The sequence below is a fragment of the Protopterus annectens genome, chromosome 2.part1 (genome assembly GCF_019279795.1).
Source record: "Protopterus annectens isolate FY-2018-M chromosome 2.part1, PAN1.0, whole genome shotgun sequence".
Taxonomy (NCBI): Eukaryota; Metazoa; Chordata; order Ceratodontiformes; family Protopteridae; genus Protopterus; species Protopterus annectens.
Genome location: NC_056729.1, coordinates 646,792,039 through 646,817,796, shown reverse-complemented (window position 1 = coordinate 646,817,796; position 25,758 = coordinate 646,792,039). Strand labels below are relative to the sequence as shown.

The 25,758-nt window shown below is 39.9% G+C and overlaps 1 protein-coding gene across 1 annotated transcript in view; it reads left to right on the top strand.

The window, feature by feature from the left end:
- The window catches only part of EFHC1 (EF-hand domain containing 1), an 856,688-nt gene that overhangs the window by 127,848 nt on the left and 703,082 nt on the right, over window positions 1-25,758 (top strand). The window contains exon 3 of the mRNA XM_044062385.1: window positions 10,447-10,734. Coding sequence (XP_043918320.1) covers window positions 10,447-10,734 — 288 coding nt within the window. The remainder of the gene's footprint in view (window positions 1-10,446; window positions 10,735-25,758) is intronic.

The window sequence follows — 25,758 nt, the reverse complement described above, 5'->3', positions numbered from 1 at the left end:
CATGTCCGTATTTATTAAGTATATCCACACCTCCTGGCTAGTTGCTCAGCATAATGCATCTGAGATTATCCAAGTGCAACTAACTCTGGGCAAGACCGCAATCCAAACTGTAGCTTGCTACAGATCCCCTGCTATGCCCCAGGATTCCCACTCCTCATTTCTTGATACACTGGAAAATATTAGGGTACAACCTATCATCCTAATAATGGGTGATTTCAACTACCCCACCATTAACTGGGAAAACTACTCATGTACCAACTCTTGTGCTCAATGTTTTCTGGAATTCATAAATTCCAATGTCTTGGATCAACTTATCCACACCCCCACCAGGGGCAGCAATATCCTAGACCTAGTCATTACCAACATGAACAACTGGTGTTCCACACCAGCGGTCATTTCTTTGTTGGTCAGATCCGACCACAAGCTAATCACCCTAGACATCCACATCCCTCCCCCACCCCCCATTAGGGAAACCACCGTAAATAATTTCTCCAAAGCCAACTTCACACTTCTTAAGACAGAAGTGGCAAACTTCATGACACCCATGCTGACAGACAATAGAGGTATGACTGCTGAATCCTACACAACTGCACTTTATAAGAATTTACACGAGTGCATGGATCGTGCAACAGAGCCAAGATGCTATCCTCCAAAAAAGGAAGCCAAACTGGTGGTCCCCTGCCATAAACAAACTCTACAACAGAAGAAAGAAACTGTTGCAAAAAAGAGTAAAATCCCATGATTGGAGGAACTCCCCTATCAGCCTCAGTAAAAAGCTGATATCCATCATAAAATCTGCCAAAGCTAGTTATGAAAACAAAATCACTACTGATTTTAAAGACAAACACAAAGAATTCTATCGCTATGTCAAGAATCTCAACGGCAACACTCAGATCTGCTCTCAGTTACAGCACAATGGCACTAAATATACAGAACCAACTGATATTGCCAACATCCTGGCAGATAGGTTCAGTCCTAACTTTACCCCCCTCTCATCCCCTAAAGGGCCCATCTCTATACTGGAAGAATGCAAAGTTCCTATAATCACAGCTGCACAGGTAAAAAACACACACTCCAAAGCCAAGAACACAGCATCCATGGGACCTGACAACATCCCAGGCTATATTCTACATGAACTATAGAACAAACTGGCACCCCACCTAAGTACCATGTTCAATCATAGCCTCATCTCAGGCTTTGTACCCACTGAATGGCGCACAGTGACAGTTGTCCCACTCCACAAAGAGGGAGCCACTACAGACCCTGGGAACTATGCCCCATTAGCCTGACGAGCCTCATTTGCAAGGCTATGGAACATATCATCATAGAACTTATAAACAATGACATTGGTAATCTCCAAACTCTGGACCCCACCCAGTTCAGGTTTGTAGAAGGCAGATCATGTCTCCTAAACCTGATAGACTTCTTTGAAGCGGTCATCAAAGCTGTAGATGAGGGTAAGGTGGTTCACTCAGCCTATCTAGATCTCGCCAAGGCTTTCGACACCATCCTCCACTCTGGAATTATAGATAAACTCATTAAACTAGGTATAAATCCCTATGTCACAAGATGAGTTGCCAACTGGCTCACTGATCCTGAGTCATCTCCTGTTTGGTATCTACTTCTCTGAAGTACAGGCTAACACAGAAGGTCTTTGGCTAACGAAGTTCGCAGATGACTGCAAACTAGGAGCCATAATCAAAACTCCTAAAGATGTGGACATCCTACAAAAGGGCCTCACTGAGACAGATACCTGGTGTCAAAGCCATGGTCTCAAGCTCAATGCCAAAAAGTGCATTGTCATCCCTTTTGGTAAAAACTCTTCACCCATGAACTACCACATAGGCGATAATCTACTTAACACCAAAAGTGTGATGAGAGACCTTGGGACACAGGTGGACAGTAGTCTCTCCTTTGATAATCACATTGCCACAGTAGTCAGGAAATCCTTCTACGTGGCACACCTCATCACAAAAAGTTTCTCATCCAGGAAAAAAGAGGTCATTGTTCCCCTCTACTCGTCACTCATTAGACCCATTATAGAGTACAATGCCCCTTTTGGTATGTACCTCACAAGACATCTACAACAACTGGAAAGGCCGCAGAAATACCTCACAAAGAGGATTACTGGCCTCAAACAGATGCCCTACTCAGACCGTCTCAAAAAACTCCAGCTTTACTCCATTGCATATTACCTACTCAGAGGCGATCTCATCCTAACATACAAAGCTATGTCAAACCCAGAGCTGTTGGACATGCTCAACTTAAAGAAATGCCAATCCCTCCGAGCTACACACTCTAAACAGAACATGCTGGAGGGATAGATTCCTGTCCCAGAGACTTCCCATACTCTGGAACAAACTACCTATCTATATCAAACAAAGCTCCTCATTAGCACTCTTCAAGAAAAATCTTGATAATTGGATGGGAGATAGGAAATTCACCCCGGGGATCACTTCTGTGGCTCTGCTCGACAGGAGCACATGAAAATAATTTGCTTGGGTGGCAAAAGCCAGGGTACCTTTTGGCTAGGCTTATATAGGCCCTAGGGCTAATAGCCTAGTACCTACCTATGAACCTACCTATTTGCTTGATGTGCATAGACAGTTGCGGTTTTATCTCAACAGAACTAAGTCATTATGAAAATCTGACCAGTTATTTGTATCATTCTCAGGATCAAGACTTTGGAGACCTGTTTCCAAAGTTACCTTGTCTAAATGGTTGCAAGACTGTATTTCCTTCATTTATCACAGAATAAAGCCTCATTACTATCTAAAGTCAAAGTGCATTCCACAAGATCAGTTGTAATGTCTGTTGCTTTCCATGCAAGAGCTTCTATGGATGACATTTTCTGCAGCAGCACATGGTCTACCCCTCATACCTTTATCACTCATTTCAAATTGGATATGGTCTCCAGGGGGAGAGCTTCCTTTGGTTCAATGGTACTCAGGAATATTCTTCCATAGGGCCTTCCAGGAAACAAAGTAGCTAGAGACTTTGTCCCATCAGTAAGGAATGAATGAAGATTAACAGCATCAGATAAAGAAGTTATGTTCTTACCATAACGTTCCATCTGTGTTGTTGGTCTTCATTCATTCATTACAGCCCAGCTGCCACCCCCCTCTGAAAGACTCCTGGAGGCTCGGATATGGTCCTAGCCTATGATAGCAAAGTTGCTCAGATAAAGCCTCTTTCTTTCTTTCATTCTTCCTTAAGGGCAAACTCGATCTGAGGTAATATAGAGAGGGGCACTATGGGTAAGACTTAGCTCGAGAGTTTTTTGGCTGGTGCGAGCTTGTTATAACGGAGAACTCAGTTCCAAGGACAGAACCGACACCCATCACGATGAATGAAGATCAACACAGATGGAATGTTATGGTAAGAACATAACTTATTTTTTTCTGCAGCTGTTGGGGACCCTCACTGGGCAAGGGAGAGACACTTTTATCAGTCCTGGGAGAGGGAACAAGGAAGGCTTCCCTCTTGTGTCAGAATACTGTACTCATCCATGGGGAAGCTGCTGCTGACATTATTAACATGGTTGGCCCCATTTTTCCCTGTCAAAAAGAAACAGAAAATTAAGCATGTATCTACACCTTCTCATATTTGGATGGGAGTAGTTTACTGGATCTGGCTCAGGGTTTAATTCAGGTTATTAATCCTTCTCATTAAGTAGTCTATGGTAAAAGAAAGAGGGATTCATTTTTTTCATGAAGAGATTCAAGATTCTAAATCTGAGCAGGAAGATGCAGAGATAGATGTAGGGCTTTTTCCACAGATTTCTGATTCACACTCGGAGGGAGCTCAGTTTTCTGATTTCCCTGTGGGGAATTCTCTTTCCCCTAAGACTATTGCTAGAATGTATCAGTGTTTTCACTGCTAGCGCAGTGAGGTTTCTTAGTCCCTTAAAAAATTATATGAGTTGTTAGAGTAGGATTTTCCAAATCCTCCATCCATTTCTCCTGTTCTGTCTGTTTTAGAGGATGTGTGCATTGCTGCCTGCAGTTTTCCTGACTGCCAGCCAACTGTCCCTAAAAAGGCAGACAGAATGTATAAAATTCCTCATTTTTGTGCACTATTCCCAAACCTGACCCAGCAGCTTTAGCTCTAATTGATCCTACTGCTAAGCACATATGCAATTCCAATCCTACTCTTTCTAATAAGGATGGGAAAATTAGGCATGGGGAAAAGTGTGTACTTCTGCAACTTTGATTTTCAGAATTTTGAATTGTCAGGCTTGTATGGTAAAGTTTATTCTGACTAATTGTGAAAGTATGAGGAATGTTTTCTCTGCAGTTTCTTTTTGTGAAGAACATTCTGCTTTAAATATCTTAGTTCCTTCCATTGCGCAGGTCACTACTTATTGTTTACAGTGTGTGTGTGTACAACTTGACACCTTCCAGGACTATGGCCACTGGTACTGTTTTTGCATGGCTGCATTCTCAGAACTTCCCAGATGATGTTCAAAATGAGATCAAATGAGATTTTAAATTCACCCTTGGAGAGAGATGCAATGTTTGGTCCCTCTGCTGCAGAGATGATCAAAAAGTGTGATGAAAGAAGCCAGCTGATTCAAGGAATCTGTAAAATGTTCACCTCTCCTTTTCTAAATTTTCCTAGGGATTTTTTTATCTTCTCATTCTGTTTTGGCAAAAAGCAGAATAAACACTCTTAACAAAATTCAAGTAAACAGATGTTTAAGAAGAAATTGTAAGGGGGTCCCAGAAAGAAGTCTCGAACCTCCCAAAACAAAGGACAGTCCAACAAGTCTGAATGAGTATTCATGAGACCTTGGGACCATCATCCCGCCCTGGTCCATTTGTTTTCTTCCAGAAAGTCTGAATTTCTATTTTTCTCTGTGGCAACAGATTGTTTCAGACAAATGGATTCTAAAATTCATTTACTGAAGTAACAGATGGCAGTATGAGGAAATTCCTCCTTTCCAGGGGGCCATTCTTCACCCTCCATATCAAATTGTTTTGTTTCCATCTATTCTTCATCACATGCTTTTCCAAGGAGTGATAGAACTAGTTCTTCCTTCCAGGTGTGGAAGGGTTTTTATTCAGGGATGTTCTTAGTGCCAAAGAAGGAACACACTTGCAGACCAGCTCTGGATCTTTCTTTTCTAAATCTGTTTGTGATAGTGCCCAAATTCAGAATTATGTCAATTCACAGCCTGTTATCCTTTCTTCCTTTTTCAAGTTTCCTAGTAACAGTAGACGTAAAAGATGCTTATCATCACAACCATAATCATCCAGACTTCGGATGTTTTGTTAGGTTTAGTGTGGCTGGATCACATTTTCAGTTTACTGCCTTACCATTTGAACTATCCACTGCATCAAAAGTGTTCACAAAGTGGCTAGCTCCAGTTATAGCTCATTGCAGGCTATAGGATATCCATATTTTTCCATATTTAGATAACTTGCTTTTCTTTGCAGAGTGTAAGTGTTAGGAATCTCTCTCTTGGGTGAGAGATTCCTTACACAATTTAGGATTCCCAGAGAACAGTCACATGTCTGTCTTGACTCCTTCACACAGGATTGTGTTCTTGGATGTCAACTGCACACTTTGATTTAAAGAGCTTTTCTTATATAGGAAAAAGCAGATCTGTACTAGATCTATTCTAAGGTTTTCTAATCAGGCTTCAGTCACTGAGAAGGAATACTTCAGGATTTTGATTCTCATGATACCAGTGGCAAGTCTCCACATGAGAAAGATACAATGGTATCTGAAATCTCTTTGGTCTCAACATCAACACCCTTTATCTTTTCAATCCCCGTGCTGGGGTTTGTCTGGAGAGAACTTATTTTGTAGAGACTACAGATATCCTTAAATCCAGGTCTCCCCTTCTCCCTCCCTGCTCCAAAGCAATCAAGTCACCACAGACACCTCAGACTTTGCTTGGCGAGCAGTTTCTGGAGGAATAAAATTGTGTGGCATGTAGAACACCAAGGACAGACACAAGCACGTAAATATCAAGGAGATGCTTGCCCTAATCACAGTACTCAACTCTCTGAATCATCTTTGGTCCCCAGGACCTTTTCAAGTGGTTACAGACAGTACCACAGACATACGGTCATGCAGTACATCAACAAGAAAGGGGGAATCAGGTTATACCCACTTTGCAGACTAGCCATATTAGCTTGGGATTTAGCTTTGCAGCAAAATATCACTCTAAGGGCATCCTACATTCTGTCACAGCAAAATTATCTAGCAGAATAGCTGACTGAGTGGGATGAGGGCAGACCATCACAAAAGGAAACTAGATCAGAGAATCTTTCAAGATTTGATATGTCTCTGTGGAGTTCCTCAAGCAGGCCTTTTTGCCTCCTCTCTGAGCAATCAACTGTCAAGATTCTGTTCCAGGAGTCCATACAAGAAGGTCTGGAAGGCAGATGCTTTTTCTTTTCCTTGGACAGGAATGTTCCTTTATGCTTTTCCACCCTTTCCACTAATATCCAAGATACAGCAGAAGATTCAGAAGAAATGCCCAAGATCATTGTGGTGACTTCCATCTGGACCAGGCAACTGTGGTTCTCTCTTATTTTGGAAATGGCCTGGGGCAATTACCACAACCTTCCTCACAGACAGGATCTACTCAGACAAGAACAGAGGGCATTGAATGCACCTCATCATCTATCAACTACATTTGACTGCCTGAATGAACTGCCTGAATGATAGGGTCTTAATTCCCTTTAGGCACATTTAGTGAGGACATGCAGCAGGTATAAATGGAGGCAAAAAAGCCTTCTACTAGAGGACAATATATTAGAAAATGGAAAAGGTTTTCTAGTTGGTGCCAACAACATAACCAGCACCCATTCAGGGCTAGGTGTTCTCTGGTATTACAGTGTTTGTGTGAGTTGCTATCCTGTGGCCTAAGTTATTCCTCTGTCATGGTTCATTTATCAGCCATTTCAGCATGTCTACTTGTGGATCCTCCTCTTTTAAAGCAGTCTCGTGACAAAATGTTCTTGAAAGCTGTTTTGCATAAGAGGCCTCCAAGAAAAACAGTGGCCCCTCCTTGGGATCTTAATTTTGTATTAGAGAAGCTAACACTTGTGCCATTTGAACCAGCTAACCTGACTGACTTTAGGTTCTTCACTTAGAAAACACTTTTACTGATTGCTTCCACCTTAGTAATAACTGTATCTGAGTTGCAAACTCTTATGGTGATTCAACCCTATGTTATTTTTCATAGAGACAGGTTTTTTTTATAACTAATCCTTCTTTTAGGCCTAAAGTGGGTTCTGCATTTACTTAAAGCCAACCTATCTATCTCGCAGTTTTCTTGCCTGAACCTAAAAATGAGGAGAAAGGATACTCCATACCTTGGATATCTACAGAGTACTGATACTAGCTTGACAGAGCTAAATTTTCAGATCTTCGGATCAATCATTAATTTCTTGTGAAGGTAAGAAGAGGGGACTACCTGTGTCAAAACAGACTATTTGCACATGTTTTCATGAATGGCCGTTCCTTCGCTGAAGGTTGGGCATTGGGCTGTCAACTCGGCACCATAAAAAATCTACTGCCAATCATTAGTGGACTGGAGTTCCGCTGTGGCGATCCCTAACCGGGAAAAGCCAAAAAGACAAACAAACAACCTTTTGCTATACTCATCTATTACAGGCTGGATCAAGGCCTACTCTACTAGGGCCTTGACTTCATCACTGGCTTTTTGATAAGGTTTGGATTCTGTAAGTATTCTAGAATCTGCTACTTGGTCCTCTGTGCATACATTTAGAAAACACTATAAGTTTGATTCCTTCTGTAGGTCCAGATCAGGCTTTGCTAGGACCATTCTCCAGGGGGCTCCTGGACTTTTCTTCTTCCTCCTCCAAAATGTAGTTAGCTAGGGTAATCGGTACCTATGTATTATCGCAACCAGATTCCAAACCTGTCAGCATTCGTCATGTTATGGATATTTGGTTCATTTATTTATAAAGCCATCTGTTCTTGGTTTGAAAGATTATGAGATAATACAGAAGTACCGTTTTTTTTTTTTGTTTGTTTTTTTATATGGATGTTCCCTGGCACCCTATGTATTCTGCAACAGTTGGGCCACTTGTGTGGATTGTACTTGTACAGATTATTCAGATATGTGCTGGTAAGATGCTGGAGTCAATTTAAACTGGACCTGTACCATACTGAAGATGTTAAGTTTTGTGGTGAAAGTGTGTGTGTGTTGCTGTCTCGTTTGTTATTTGGACAGCCTAAACTTATAGCTCAGAAAAATTGCAATTGTCAACTTTTCTTCATTAGAAAGATTTTGCGAGAATACGTAAGGGCTGTTTTTCTTTCATATGGATGTTCTCTTGTGGCCTATGTATTCGGCAGCAGTTGTGTAGCCCATGTGAATTTCACTTGTGCAGATTATTCAGGTCTGTGCTCTTAAGCTCTTTCAGCTCATTTTAGCTGGACAGTTAAGATAGTAAACATAAGTTTTTTGTGGGAAAAGTGATTTTGTGGAGCTGTCTCGTTTGACAGTCACACAGCCTAAAGTTAAGTGTTCCAGGGAAAGTGCTTGTGTGCTGCTGTCTCGTTTGTCAGTCACACAGCATAAAGTTATAAGTAACTACATATTTTGAAGTAAAAGTCACTGTAATGAGACCTACGTCAGTGACACCCACTTCCCAAGTAACTTGGACCACATATTTTGGTAGAAGAAGGGCTTGGAATGAGCCGCTCCTCCTGATCCCAATCTGGGTGCGAGAAATACGTAGGTACCGGGTATTCTACTCATATACCTAAGGCTACTTCAGCAGCGAAGAATATGATGAACATAGGACAGTTGTGTAAGTAAACTTACCATAAAAGTAGATGTTCAAATGACACTGCTGCAGTAGCAACTCCCTCCCTCCATCTATATTGCTTTTGGTGTGTTTTCTGTGCCAGGTTGTGGGCATTTATTATTTTTTGATCTTCCTGGCATTGCCCTTTCAGGGCTCAGCCTTCCTCTCTATTGGCAGGAAAGCTCTGAAGGGCTTCTACCCACTGCAGCATTAATCATTCAGGCATCTACTGTGGTGGTGTGTTTACTTACAAAACTCTACTTTCCTTTCCCTATAGTTATTCTAGTATCAGGGAAGAGAAAGTGAGATTTTCTATTCACAAAATAAGAATTACTTCAGTTTTGTTTTATTCTGTTCCATGTGATACTTAAAAGATAGAGTAGTATTCAGCAACAGACCTAGGTATGTGTAGTGTGTTTTGGGGTGTATTTGCTGTTTCTTTTGAGAAATGATTTCAGTCTTATGTTTGAGCAAAAGAGCATTCTGGTTTGTTTATTTAATAAGGTATGGTTAGAGAGTCTGATTTTTAATGCAGAAGTTCTGTTTGAAATAAGTTTTAAGCTAGGTGGAGGAAGGGATAATCCACATATAATGCTGTCATCAGGGTAAAGGCTGACTTTGATATTAGGGATAGTGGCTGGAATGGGTTAATAAAAGAGCAGCAGGGCGCTTGCTTAGGGATCACCTTTAGCAAAGGTGGAAGTGGGATGATGTGGACCTGAATCCTATCTACGCAGATCTGCTGTTAAGGAAAATGGTAAACCAGTTTATCAACCATGTACTAAAGCCATTCTTCCCAGTGGTAAGGCACTTGTTATTCACACTGTTGAAACACTGCAATGACTACAACATATTCACAGGTAAGCATGCTAAGAAGGCCTTTATCAGATTTTTTTTATCAAAATATCATTAATATATATCAAGAGGGCAATGACTGTGCTCCTCAGTCCAGAGCTCATGATGGCCTCTGGAGAGGACATTTTTATTTTTGAATACAGTCACACATTTGGGATGGATGCGTTTTTAAGATCTTTTTCAGAATTGGTAGTATGGAAATTGAGCAAAAGTCAGCCAAGAGTGGGAGGATGAGGTTTCAGAGACTTGTCATGTAATGGCATTTTTTTGTATGTTGTGGGGGATGCATTGGGATATAGATTGAGATATACTGAAGTGGTTTTAAAATAACTTATTCGCAGTGCTTAATAAACCAAACAGTTTGCTAAACCAAATGTGAAGAGCTGACTGAACATAATAGGATCTATTTGATGTACAGATTATTTTTTTTTAAGGGTGGGACATTAGAGCTGTCTGAGGTAACAGCAATTGTTAGGTCACAGGCAGCTTGGACAGTATAATCATCCAAATTATTAAATGTTGTGGTTAAAACAATCATTAGTTTTTCTACACTGAATTTATTTCAGTTTCATCACTATTTGTGTATTTAATTATATTTTGTTGTAAATATTTTCCTTTGCGTTGACCACAATATGCACCCTTGTGTTTGCATTTAGCACTGCTTTTTCAGATACACATAGGCTGCACAATAACAATGTACTGTTGTTCCTAATTGTTTTCTATACAAAGTGCTTTAAATCAATAACAAATATAAATGAAAGGAAGGATGAGATTTTTATTCTGTTTTATGATGCAGGTGCTGAAATTTGATGCCTACTTTAAGGAAACTGTGCCTCAGTCTCCTGCTGAGCAGTCCCGAATCCGGCCAGTGACCCTGTACTACTACTTGGAAGATGACAGTATTGCCATTATGGAGCCCCAAATAGAGAACTCTGGTATACCACAAGGAAAGCTGATCAAAAGACAGCGTCTACCAAAGAATGAGCGTGGAGACCACTACCACTGGAAGGACCTGAATGTGGCTATGAGTATAATTGTCTATGGCAAGGTGTTCCGTATCACAGACTGTGACAAGTTTACAAAGGTACATGTTCTTTGCATTGACAGACCCTGCTGTTAAATGAGAGTTCCTGTATAAAACATTTTTTTCTGTTTTACTGTATTCTGATTTATTTAGCATAATAACTTTTTGGATGTTCTGGTGGGTCATACTGGACATTTTCTTACTTCATTTCATTGATTGTTTTTAGCAGTGTATCTTTTTCTTTGTGTCTATTTGTTTTTCTTTGTCTCTGTGTGTCATACTCCTTCTGAACTCCTATCAAGCAAGTTTGCTAGGGGAATATTTTTCCTAAGGGCATTAAAATTATTCCATTTGCTTTTGCCTACCTTAAGATTCTTTTTCAGTTTAACATTTAAAGTCACATCTCAGCAGAAAGGGCATGCTAAGTGCAGAACCAGAATTTAGGATTTTAGGCACGTATAAGCATCTAGGATTGTTTATCAGTATATAGCCATCATTTAGATATATTTTCCATTTTGTTTTACATTTTATTTTAATTTTGTTTATTTTCTAATTATACAAAGTGAATCGGTCTATTGTTGACCTATCCACAGACACACACACAGACACACAGACACATACACACACACACACACACACACACACACACACACACACACACACACACACACACACATACACATGTGTATGTATGTATATGTATCTATATATGTAGATGTTTATATATATATATATACTTATATATATATATATACTTATATATATACATATATATATATATATATATATATATATACATATATATATATATATACTTATATATATATATATATATATATAAGTATATATATATATATATATATATATATATCTATATATATATATATATATATATATATATATACATATATATATCTATATATATATATATATATATATATATATATATACATATATATATATATATATATACACATGGGTCCCGATCAGTTGATTGAGTTTTCAGAAACTCAAACTCCATATGGTCGAGACCATATAATCAGGTTTTTGAAAACTCTAAGCTTTTGAATGGAGATTGCGGTAAAACGAGGATCAGGAAATTTACCCTTTTCCTCAATGTAATGCAATCTCTGAGTTAGTATATATATGTGTGTGTATATATCTATATATATATATATATATATATATATATATATATATATATATATATATAATTTGCATGGGGTGTGGGGTTGCAGGGATGCTTGACCCCTGAAAAAATGTGAAAAGGGTAGATTTGTTTTTTATGTTCGAGTTTTCAGAAACTTGATCTTATGTTCTTGTCAATATTTTTTCAGAGATTCAGAAAAGTCAACCATCTGCACTCTCCCACACCCCTGTTCCCTCTTCCAGGACTGACACAAGTGACTCTCCCTTGCACACTGTGAGGGGACCCTGACAGCCACAGAGGATGTGTCTATCCCCCGGTCCATGTGGCTTTAGGCGCTACATTAGAGGGAGCTGGGATAAAAGATGAGTGATTTGAGGTACAGCAAATGGCCATAACAGAGTCATCCATAGAAAAATAGCAGCAAGAGCAGGTAAAAAATTAAAGTTTTTTAAATTAATTTTTTTCATGAAAAAATATAGTCAAAATCATGTTAAAATACATAGCTATCCCAAGAAAGTAAAATAAACACAATTTCTCTGCATAAAAATGGTCTTAGTTACTTTAAGCAACGTTTAAAAAGACAAGAAAAAGAGCATTGCTTTTAAAAGTACATGCATACACCCATACATACACGTGTCCTGGGAGAGGTAACAGGGAAGGCTTCCCTTTTTTTCAGACTGGTGTGTCCATTCCTGGGGAAACTGCTGCTTTTCTGTCAAAAAGAACAAGAACGTAAACATGTATATAGTCCTCAAATTTCCTTACACTGGAGTAGTTTATTGGGTTTGTTTCACAGTTTTATTCAAGTTTTTGATCCTTCTTATATATTGCTTTCTGGTTCCTGAAGAGATTCAAGATTCTGAAACTGGACAGGAACATAAAGGGACAGATATAGGTTTTGTCCTCAATTTTCTAATTGTAACACAGAGGAGAACTTCGTTTCTGTTTCTTCCTCTGAGGTCTCTCTCTCTCTCTCTCTCTCTCTGAGACTGTTTCTAGAATTGTGTCAGTAATTTCAGCTGGGGTGCACTGAGGTTTCTCAATACCTCAGAAAATTTTAAATGTTTCAGAAGGAATTACCTGAACCTTCAGCAATTCCTCCTGTTCTGTCATTTTGGAGGATGCATGTGTCTCTTTTCTGATAGCCAGCCTGCTGCCCCTAAAAAGGCAGTTAGTATGTAAAAGTTCCTCTGTCTTTTTACTTTTTTAACCCTGACCCAGTAGCTATACTTTAGTTAATCCTACTGCTGCTAAACAGTTAGTTAATTCCTATCCTACTCTTGCTGATAGGGATGGGAAGATTATTGATGAGTTAAGAAATAATGTATGCTTCTGCAACTTTGATTTCCAGAATTTCAAATTATCAGGCTCATATTCTGACTAAGTGTGAACATATGAGGAATGGTTTGTCTGCAGTTTCTTTTTGTAAGAAAAAAATCAGCTTTACATTATTTAATGTCTTCTATTGGACTAGCCACTGCTTTCTGATTACAGTGTGTGCATGTGTATGACTCAGCTGATAATTCTTCCAGGGCTATGGTCTCTGGTGCTGTTTTAAAGAGGTTTGCCTGGCTGCAATGTGAGACCCTCCTAAGAGGCTATGAAGAATGAGATTTTATTTTCTCCTTTGGAAAGAAATTCACTGTTTGGTTTCTTGCTATACAGGTAATCAAAAAGGGGGATGAAAGGGTTAAGTGAAACCAGGGAATCTCAAATATTATTTTGCCATCCTTTTTCAAATCATCTAAGGGATTCTCTAACCCCTTGTCCACTTTTTTTGCAACATAGCAAGGGTGTCCTAAAATGAATTTAGGAACCCCAAAAATCAAAAACTTTCCAACTAGTTGATTTGATTTTTAAAGGACCTTGTTTCTCCTCCTACTCTTGACAGTCCTTTTTCTTTCTAGAAAGTCTGAATCTCCACTTTTCTGTCTGGCAATAGATAGTTTCAGACAAATTGGTGCTGAAGATCATTCATAAAGGTTATAGATGGCAGTGAGAGGATTTTTCTGCTTGCCAGGGGGTTATTCATTATTTACCAGACCAGTCTCTTTTATTTCCACCTGTCCTTCATTACATGCTGTTCCATGGAGTGAAAGAACCAGTTTCTCCTTCCCAAGTGGGAAAAGGTTTTTCCTCAAAGATGTTTTTGGTGCCAAAGAAAGTTGATATTCTAGATCTTTCCTCATTAGATCTGTTTGTGATAGTGCCTAAATTCAGAATGATGTCACTTCACAATGTGTTAACAATTATATCTCATTCAAGATTCCTGATAACATTACTTTTATAAGATGCCCGTCATCACATTCCTTTCATCCAGACTTCATGCATTTTTTAAGGTTCTGTGTCTCAATAATATTGTCAATGTTCTGACTTAACCTTTGGATTATCCACTACACCAGGAGTGTTCACAAAGTGTCTAGCTCCAGTTATAGATCATTTTAGGATACAGATTATCCACATTTCCATATTTAGATGACTTGCTTATCTTTGCAGACTGTTTTTCAAAGTGTCAGGAATCTCTCACTTGGGTGAGAGATCTCTTGCACAAGCTGGGATTTAAAGAGAACATTCAAAAGCCCTTTTTCACTCCTTTACATAGGATTGTGTTCAGTGGGATGTCATCTGTACACCTCAGTTTAAAGAGCTTTTCTTCCACAGGAAAAAAATAGATCCATATCTAGATCTATTTCTATCATTTTCCACTCAGACTTTGGTCATTTTGAGGGAATACCTCAGGATTTTCGGTCTCATTGCATCTATGATTCTCATAACTCTGGTAGGATTCTACATGAGAAAGATGCAATGGTATCTGAAGTGTCTTTGGTATCAGCATCAACATCCCTTGTCTTTTCAAATCCCAGTGCTGGTGTTTGTCAGTAGAGAAATTACTTGGTGGAGAAACCAATTATCCCTAAGTTTGGGTTTCCCCATCTGACCTTGCTTGAGGGATAGTGTCAGAAGCAGTAATAGTGCAAGGTGTGTGGAACACCTAGGACAGACACGAGCATATAAATACAAAAGAGATCCTTGCCCCGATGAAGGCACTCAACTCTCTTAATTATCTTTGATCCCCAGGACCTCTTCAAGTTGTTTCAAACAATAGCACACATCTACAAGCATGGGCAACCAAGTTCTACCCCCTTTGCAGACTAGCCATGTTAGCTTGGGTTACAGTTTCACAGCACAATCTCATTCTACAGGAATCCTTCATTCCATCAGGGTAATATTGTAGGGCAGACAGGGCAGTCTGTCACATATGCATACTAGATCAGGGAGGTCTTCCAAGATTTGAGCCATCTGTGGGGAGTTCCTCTAGTTTACTAGAGTGCCTCCTCTCTAAATAATCAGATGGCAAGATTCTGCCTCAGAACTCCACGCAAGAAGACCTAGAAGACAGATACCTTTTCTTTTCATTCCCTTGTTTTTCTACCCATTCTACTGATATCCAGGGTACCTCTGAAGATTCAGAAGGAATCTCCCAAGATTAGGTTCATAGGTTTACAGGTGTTTCCTAGGCTAGCGACTACAAGGGCCTTTTTAAGTCTAGCCATGCATCCCAAATCTCTGACAAGTTCTGATACCCTTGAAAAGTGTAAGCAGGGACTTGGGAGATGAAACATTTACAAGCAGGGGCCTGGAAGATGAACCATTTACAGGTTGCCTGTGTCCATCAGAGACATAGGTGCCAAACCAGGGATGAAGTTGCATTTGAATTGAGTTAGGGAGGAAATCTGCTTCAGATAGATGGGGAGCCTGTTCCAGAGATGGGTTAGTCTCTGGGATACATACCCATATGGCCAGCAGGTCCTATTTATCACAGGCAAGGTTTAAGTTTTTAGATCGGGTAATTCTGGTACTGTTTGTTTTGTGGATATGCAGGAGGTCCATCAGAATGTGGTCTGACAATGCCGTATATGCCAGGCATAGATCTCCCCTGAAAAGTCTGTAGGAGACAGAATACAGGGATAGGGCCTTGAGGCAATCTGCATGGGACATTTTACTTACACCCTGTATTCTTTTAGTGAAGAACCTCTGTGGATGTTCCAGTTGTTGGATATGCCTGGTTAGGTACATACCAAAGGGGGCATTGTACTCAATGATAGGTCTAATGAATGCCGAATATAGTGGAACAATGACATCCTTGGACCTATATGCCATACCTTTGTCTATAAGTTGCGCAACATAGATTGATTTCCTCACTACTGTAGATGCGTGAAGGTCAAAGGCTAGATTACTGTCTATGTGTGTCCTTAAGTCAACTATAAGGGGTTTGTTGTCAATATGATAGTACCAGGGGTGGATGAGCTCCCGAAAGATACTACTGTGCATTTCTTGGCATCCCTCTAAAGTAAAGTTAATGCTTTTCACCCCAAAACACTGTCTCAACCAAATTTAATGGTCACATCTGCAAGTAACAACAGCATTGAACTAGTACCCCATACCAAATTATTGTGCTTTCAAATAGACAACAACCTCAAGTTTGATCTACATATAATTCAAACCATTAAAAAGCAAACAAAAGGCTCCCTCTACAGGGTCATACTCTCCCTAACCAATATAACAAGAAAAACTCTAGCTCCAGCCTATTTACTTCCATCCATTTCATATGTTTTTCCTATCATTACTAACATAAGTACTACACTAAAAAAAAAACAAGCTAGCATCCAGTTACAATACAGTTGCAAAATTTGCCACTAATACTACACATAGAACGCACCACTGCCAAGCCTTAAACCAGATAAAAACCAGCTTGAGCTAAACAACTACCCAACATTCTCTCAGCTACTTACTGCTTATAAATTAATGCATTATCCTGGGAAATGCCCTGTACTAAAAAATACTACTGCCTTGCGCTCTACAATAGATCTCTGGTCCACTGAAAAATTGCGTTTAAGTTCTAATAAATATAATAACTCATCAGGAAACTTAGTAACTCCTGCTAAGTCATGAGACTGTGGGATGCTATTCCTACAGAAATAAAAATGATCAACAAATTATCAAGCTTCAAACTACCACTCAAACCTAAAGCAATCCTGGACATGCTCTTGCTCAAGTCCAGGCTGACATTTTTCCTATGACCTCACATTTTCTCTTAAACACCACAAATCCTCCTACCTCCTTGCTGAAGATGATACACCCTCTTTCTCTGTTTCTCTAAAACTTTACTCCAAGCACTTTACTCTTCTTAAGCACCTCCCTTAATTTTCTCTCATTTTTCAACCTTAATATAACATTAATTCTTAGCTTGCTTCTCTGCCAACTAATATCCTTTTTTACTGTCTCCTTACAATTAACTATACTCTTTCCCCCTCACACTTTCACAAGCTTCCTCACCCTTCTTCTCTATAATACATATAGAACCCATCACTAACATTCATGCTCCATGCTCAAGTACCTGTATCACTTACTTACATCAATGTTGTCCTGCATAACACAGTCTTTATTATTTTAAAGAATATAGTTCTATAAAATCGGATGTATGTATAGTGCCATATCAAATCTACTACACAAATATTGTCCTTTATTAGTCTGTATACAACTGTCCATACTGTATTTGTATACTAATTCATGAATGTAAGCATTATTTACTGTGTATAGGTGTGCTGAAAACCATATTGTTTTCAAAAATACAGCTGCTAGTATAAATGTTATTTAATGGAACCTCTCTTCCTGGGCCTGTGCTGAAAATAGTTTCCAACCAGCCAGACTTTCCTGGTCAACAAAGATGAATAAATAAATAAAATAATTATATGCAAACACACACACACACGCACACACACACACACACACACACACACACACACACACACACACACACACACACACACACGCACACACATGCACACACACACACATAGACACACACACACACGCATACAGATAAGTGTGTATATATATCTATATCTAATATCTCTCTCTCTCTCTCTCTCTATATATATATATATATATGTATATTTATATGTGTATGCAGATCTACTTTAGAAGATTGACTCAACAGAAGATCAAACTTCATATGGTAGAGACCATATGATTGGCTTACTGAAAGGTCAAACAACACAAAACAGCAAAAATGTACGTTTTTGTGGGAGAGCAAGCCCACCTGCACCCACACCCCCTGCATATTATATATACCAACTCCAAGATGGCACTACAGTGGGGGAAAAAGTTTATTTTTGCAATCCCCACTGTACCACGATCTCCACAGAAAAGCTTTGACATTTTGGGAAGCTGATCATATGGTCTCAACCGTATGAAGTTTGACTTTCTGTTGAGTCAGTCTTCTGAAGGTATTCAGATTGTCTCATGAAATACTGAGTGCTCAGAAGAGCGAATGAAGAAGCATCAACCATTTTAGAATGAATCTAAAATGATCGAAAAAAAAAATAAGAAAATTTATTTTTCTGTTATTGTTGTCCAAGCCTTCCTGCAACCCCAGCACTTCCTTCTAATTATATAGGTTCATAGGGTCATTGGTGTGTACTAGGTTAATGGCCCTGGTGCCTTTACAAGCCTAGCCATAGAATTACCCTGGCATCATGCTACCCGACAATAGTTCCCAGTGCCTCTGTCGAGTAGAGTCACTGGAGTGATCCCAGGATGAATTTTCTATTTCCCATCCACTCATCAAGATTTCTCTTGAAGAGAGCCAGTGAGGTGCTCTGTTTGACATGTATGGGAATTCTATTCCATAGCATGGGTAGTCTCTGGGTTATGAGCTTGTCCCTCCAGCATGTTCTGTTGATTGTGGTAATGAGGTTAAGGTCTCTAGAGTGTGTGGTGTGGAGGGATTGGGATTTCTTTAGATGTAGCATTTCTACCAGAGCTGGGTCAGACATGGCTTTGTAAGTCAAGCAGAGATCGCCTCTAAGCAGGCGATATGAGACAGAGAATAGTTGGAGTTTTTTTAATCTGTCCATATAGGACAACTGTTTAAGGCCTAGGATCATCTTTCTGAGGTACTTTTGTGTCCTCTCCAGTTGTTGCAGGTGTCTTGTGAAGTACATGCCAAATGGGGCATTGTACTCGATGATTGACCTAATGAGAGAAGAGTAGAGGGAGACAATGACTTCTTTCTTCCGGGATGCAAAACCCTTAGTAATGAGATGTGCCACATAGAAGGACTTTCTGACCACTTTGGCAATGTGGTGGCCAAAGAGAGTCTGCTGTCAACCGGTGTTCCCAGATCTCTTATAACACCTTTTGTGTTCAGTGGACTACCATAGATGTGGTAATTCATGGGAACTGAGTTTTTCCCAAAGGGGATGACGACACATTTTTTGGCATTTAGCTTAAGGCCATGGTTTTGACACCAGTCGTTGGTGTCTGAGGCCTTTCTGGGGAGTTAATAATAGCTCCCAACTTGCAATCATCTGTGACCTTTGTCAGCCAGAGTCCCTTCCTGTTGGCCTAGACTTCAGAGAAGTAGATACCAAACAGGAGAGGACCCAGGACCGAACCCTGTGGGACTCCACTCGTGACTGGTCGGCAGTCTGACTTGGAGTCAGCTACTTTCACACTGTGAGTTCTATCTGTGAGCCAGTTTGCAACCCACCTAGTGATATAGGGATTGATGCCTAGCTTAGTGAGTTTTTCTATGATTCCTGAGTGGGATGTGGTATCAAAGGCCTTGGCCAGATCGAGGAAGGCTGTATGAACCACCTTGCGCTCATCCACAGCTCTGGTGACTGACTCAAAGAAGTCAACCAGGTTGAGCAGACATGATCTACCCTTCCCAAAACCAAACTGTGTGGGATCCAGAGATTGGAGATTCCCTATATCCTTGTTTATTAGGTCCATGATAATGCATTCCATAGCTTTGCATGTCAGACTCATCAGGCTAATGGGGCAATAGTTCCCAGGGTCTGTAGTTGCTCCTACTTTGTGGAGAGGCATGACTGTAGCAGTGCACCATTCAGTAGGGACAAAGCCTGAGGTGAGGCTGTGATTAAACAGGGCACACAGGTGTGGGGCCAGTTCACTCTGTATTTCATGTAGAACACAGCCAGGGATATTGTCAGGTCCCTTAGAAGCTATATGCCTGGCCTTGAACAGTGCTGTTTTAACCTGTGCAGCAGTAATACTGGGTGCTTGGCAATCTACTGGTATTGTGATTGGTCCTTTGGGGGGAAGGGGTAAAGTTAGCACTGAATCTGTCGGCCAGTATATTGGCAATACCTGTTGACTCGGTATAGGAGGTACCATTGTGCAGTAGCTCAGAGCAAATCTGGGTATTACCGTGGAGATTCTTTACATAACTGTAGAAGGCCTTGTGGTTGTCTTTACTATCTGCTGCAATTCTATTTTCATAGCTAGCTTTAGAGGATGTGATGAGGGATCTCAACTTTTTGCTGAGGCTGATAAGGGAGTTTTTCCAGTCTTGGGACTTCACCTTATTCCCCATCAGTTTCCTCCTTCTGTTGTACTGTTTGTTTATGGCAGGGGACCACCAGATTAGCTTCCTTTTTTTGGAGGAGAGTGTCTTGGTTCTATTGGGTATGGCGAGATCTATGCATTTGTGTACGTGTTCATACAGTGCATTGGTGTATGATTCTGTGGTCATGCCACTATTCTCCATTTGCATGGGTACCATGAAGTAAGCCACCTCTGTTTTTAGGATCCCAAAGTTAGCTTTGGAGAAGTTTTTCATGGTGGTTACCTTTGCTGGGGGGGGTGGGAGGTATGTGGATTTCCAAGGTGATTAGTTTGTGGTTGGATCTAACCAGGGAGGAGCTGACTATTGGTGTAGAGCAATGGTTGCCCATGTTAGTAATGACTAGGTCAAGGATGTTGCTACCTCTAGTGGGGGTAAGAACGAGCTGGTCTAGGGCATTGGAATTAATGAACTCTAGGAAATGTTGGGCAAGTGTATTGGTACATGGAGTAGTTTACCCACTTAATGGAGGGGTAGTTGAAGTCACCTAGTAAGTGAGTGTTAGGTTGGACCCTAATATTTTCCAGGGTGCTTAGGAACATGGAGTGCAAGTCATGGGACATGGCTGGGGACCTATAGCAGGTGACGACCTGAATCGCTGTCCTACCCAATGTTAGCTCACATGAAGTATCTCTGATGCATTATTTTGGGCTACCAGTCTGGAGGTGTGCGCATCCTTTATGAATATGGAAACACCACTGCCTTTGGAGCTTTGGTCCAAGTTCTGGGACCGAAAGGTGTGGAATGAGTTATAGCCTGGTAGTGCAGGGGTACTTTCTGCTACCTTGAACCAGGTCTCTGTTACAGTGCAAATGTCGATGTTCTCCATTTTAAGTAGTGCCTCAAGCAAGTGCATTTTGAGGTTTAGACTTCTAGTGTTGAGCAACATGGCCCTCAGATTGCATTTGTTTGTAGCTGTTACAGTGGTAATTTGGTCTTTGGAACACCACCTAAAAAAGGCACTATAGGGGTGACAAGAGCCTTGGCCAGTATCCGGAAGCCCAGGGGTGACAGATGCAGGCCATCTCTGGCAAAGCATCGAGGTTTGTCAATCATGTCATCCCAGGCAGACAGATACTGGATCCCCTTAGAATGACACTAGAAACTTAGCCAATTCTTGAAATCAGTCATTTTCTGCTTGTACTGTGGTATCATTCTGGGTTATGGTAGGATGCTGCTCAGGGCTAGGGTCATAACCACCTGGGCTACATAATCTGAGAGCACCTCCATGGCTCTTTTCATGTAGTCCAGGGAGGTACGTCTCAGGTTATTCACACCCATATGTACAATGACAGAGTCATATTTGTACCTGTTGTTGAGCAACCTGAGTGTGTGCATTATGTGTCGGATCCTGGCACCTGACAGGCAGCTGACTGTTATCAACCTAGTGAGTGGGACATCAGTGTGCTTCATTATCAAGTCACCTATGACTAGTGTGTTGGGCATGCTGTTTTGCCTTAGGGGCTTTGGTTGATTGGCACACTGTTTAGGAGAGTTATGTGTCTCGTGATTAGTGTTGTGTTGTGGTGGTCGAGTGCGTTTCTGCCTTGGAAGTCTCTGCTGCTTGGGTAGATTTTTATTGAGAGCCTCCACAAAGGTGGGTGTGTGGTTTATGTTTTTATGTGAAGGCAGTGCTGGTGTGTGTTCCGGAGGGCTATGTTTTCCATGTGGTGTGGTGCAGGTGTTGACCTTCTCCTCTTGACCAGCTATTCTGGTCTTGGCTGGAGAGTGCGTAGCTTCCAATTTGGATATATATGTGCATCTCTCAAAGTCTGAATGATGGAAGGTAAGTGGAGAGGGTTGTCGGTGTACATGAGGCAGTTGCTACATTGCCTCAGGATGCTTAAGTTCACCAGGTTAATAGGAGAAAGCACAGGGAACTGACCTTTAGACATGCCTGGAGGGGTGGGCAGGAGTGGCCTTAGGTCAACTGGTGCCCTAGGCAAAAGGGCTCCATGGCGCCTCCCCACCACACCACCCAGTGCCCCCATCTTGGTCTACCTACACCAAATAAATACTGGAAAAGTGCCCCTACTAGAGCAGCGCCCTAGGCGGCTGCCTAGTTGGCCTATGCCTAAGGCCGGCTATGGGGGTGGGCATTGATAATCAGTACTAGATCTGTTTCCTTGTAGAACGTTTAGTGCTGGTAGCACTTGTGTGCTACAATAATTGCTACAAAAATTCTGATAAAGTGCTAGACTAATAAGCTAGTATAAGTACAGGAGAGGAGAAAACTAGTAGATCTAAGGGAAAAATTGAAGAGCAGACTCTGGCACCGCTCAGAAGCTTTCAAACAGTCCTGGATACAGCAAGTCTGTATCTGGACTAGACTAGTTACAGGAAAGGTGGGAAACGAGCAAATGTGGGCTTTTAACCCAGAAAGTTGAGAGAGATGGAAAAACTGTCCAAATGGCCAATAAACTACAATTTCTGGACCAGGAACCACTCCTCTTGTGGTAGATAGGCTACCTAGTGCTTACCGCTCCCACTGATAAGTTAGAAGGTTTCCATCCAATACAGAAAATCTTGGGGGACTCAGAAGCTTACAGTCTTGGACACAGCAAATCTGTATCTGGACTAGACTAGTTACAGGAAAGGGGGGAAACAAGTGCAAATACTGGCTTTTAAATCAGAAAGTTGCGAGAGATGGAAAAACTGCCCAAACAGCCAATAAATATAATTTGTGGGCCACTCCTTATGTGGTAGATAGGCTACCTAATGCTTACCACTCCCACTGATAAGCTAGAAGTCTTCCCTCTAACACAAAAAGGTTTGGGGGGCTCAGGAGCTTACAAACAGTCCTGGATACAGCAAAGCTGTATCTCTACTAGACTAGTTACAGGAAAGAGGGGAAACAAGTACAAATGCGGGCTTTTAAATCAGGAAGTTGAGAGAGATGGAAAAACTGCCCAAACAGCCAATAACTACAATTTCTGGGACAGAAACCACTCCTTATGTGGTAGATAGGTTACCTAATGCTTACCTCTCCTACAGATAAGCTAGAAGGCTTCCCTCCAACACAGAAAGGGTTGGGTGGCTCAGGAGCTTACAAACAGTCCTGGATACAGCAAATCTGTATCTGGAGTAGACTGGTTACAGGAAAAAGGGGGGGTTTATTTTATTCATTGTTTTTTGTGATGAGTGGTTTCCCTTTCTTATTTTCTTTTAATGTGTGTGATATTTTGCCTTGTGAGTTTTTTACTTGCAGTGGTTTCTTTTATTTTTTTTCAGGTGATTTTGACGAGTTAGGATTCCTTATACAGGGAATATATAAAGCCTAAAAAAACACCACAAAGACATATGTAGTGTTCACTGTTTGCAGGGAAAACAATGTCACACAATCCACTGAGAATTCACAATAATTTATTCCTCAAGTAAAGTAAAAACAGTAGGTCAACCATTTTTGCCCCATACATTCAAAAGGACTTCATCAGAACCAAAACTGTTTGAATCCAAATGGATTCCTTAAATAGATCCTTATAGCACATGACCAACCAAGTAAAAAAAAAAATTAGGCCACCAGAAATAAACATACTTATGAACTAAGTAGAAAAAAAAAAAACCAAAACAGAATAATTCAAGTAGATACATTAATGATTACATAATTAAAAAATGCATTGTTAAAAATATACATTATTGAACTACCAAAAAGGTATGTTATATTTCCATAAAACTTAAAATTTGGTAAAAGCTGAATACTTCACATACACATTGCCAAAATTACATGCTCCTATTCACTAATGGGCTGTAGTAGAAAATATTAAAGAACTAATATTTACTTAAGTGAAAAAAAAGATTACAATATAATGGAAATGGCAAAAGGTGTAATAGCTAGTCCACTTTCTTATTAGATATATAAAATAAACAGTTATGAAGTGTTAAGTGAAGAATGAGTAAAAGAAAATGAGTAAATGTGACAAGCACAGCAGAAAAGAAGGAGATGAATAGTATTCTAAACCTGCTTAGTGGGAAATGAACATTATGAGAATAGCAGTTAAAATACTTACTGTTTTATCTGAGCATCCCAAAGAGACAAAGAGAAAATAATATAGGAAGACTGATAGGACAGTTGGGAAAGAAGGGGAGAGTGGATCACTCAAACCAAAGCTGGTTAAAACTTTTGGAAATATCTTTTTGGAACATGTTTATACAGAATATCAGAGTAAGAAATGTTATAACATTAAACAAATCTACCTGTAAGGAAATTGGATGGGATCAAAAATTGCAAGAAGTATTTGGATGGAGAGATAAAAGTCTATATATTACTGGCAAGTGTAGCAGTAAGTCATTTTTGGATTCAAGTATTAAGTGCAGTTGAGGAAATGTTTTAACCAAATATATAATGTTCAGCACTGTCCATTTTATTGAAAGTGGTCGATCCCTACACCATATCATAGTTTCAGACTGGACTACTAAATATGGTAGTAGCAGGGAAATGTAAACTGATAAGTAAATGGCTGAAAGATCCTTTGGCATCTAAACATTGTATAACCAATGTGAAAGAATACATGCAATGGACGATGTTATTCAAATTAAATACCTCAATAAAAGGAGCAGAGAGAAGGCTGTCTGAATTGAGATTTTATAGAATTGGATAAGAGTATAAAGGAGAATTAAACAATAGGATATATAACATGGGGTAGGGGTAACAAAGACTTGAATTAGAAGGTTCAAATAAACAAAAGATCAGAAGCCTCTAAGAGTGAAAACAGTATGAGGAGAATATTAATCTAAAGAGGGAATAAAGGAACTTGAGGTGTGGAGGAGCTGCCAAGCTAAATATTATGGTGTGAGATACTCAAAAGAACAGTGAGCAAGGACATGTTAATGATTATTCAATGACGGGAATAGGATTAGATGAAAATTAAAGAACACAAAAGTAAGAAAAGAAAGGAAGGTTTTATGGAAAAGTTATAATGGGATAAAGCTTATGGAAGCAATGAAATTGCCAGTATTTAACAATTTAAAAGGTTAACGAATGACTGAAGGAAAATGGCACTGAACTAAAGAAAAGTTATTTGTTACCAATTGGCCAGTGCAGACAACTGTTATGTGAAACAAATGATTCTGAAATGAAAAAAAAAACATGCTTAACCACATTTGGAACCTAAAGTTATTTTTTCTCACCCAAATAAATTATTTTGTAACTTGCAGACAAAGCAGACAAATGTAAACCATTTCATGGCTTTGGAACTTGATTTAAGTGATCCGTATGCCCCAAACTAAACTAACTTAGAAAATGCTAATTATATTGTATTTTATTTCATTTTATTTTATTCTGTAACTGTGTGAATAGGCTTATCTGAAAGACTGATTTAAGCCAGGACCCACACTGCGTTCAGTTAAATTTACAATACAAAATTATGCACATTACAAGCGTTTTCTGTTAAAAACTCAAACAAAATGGCGAGAACCATTTACCATATGGTGCTTTAATAACAGTTTGCTTATCAAGAAAAGGTCATTGTCTTGAAACTCTGTCTTCCTACCCTGGCAAGCC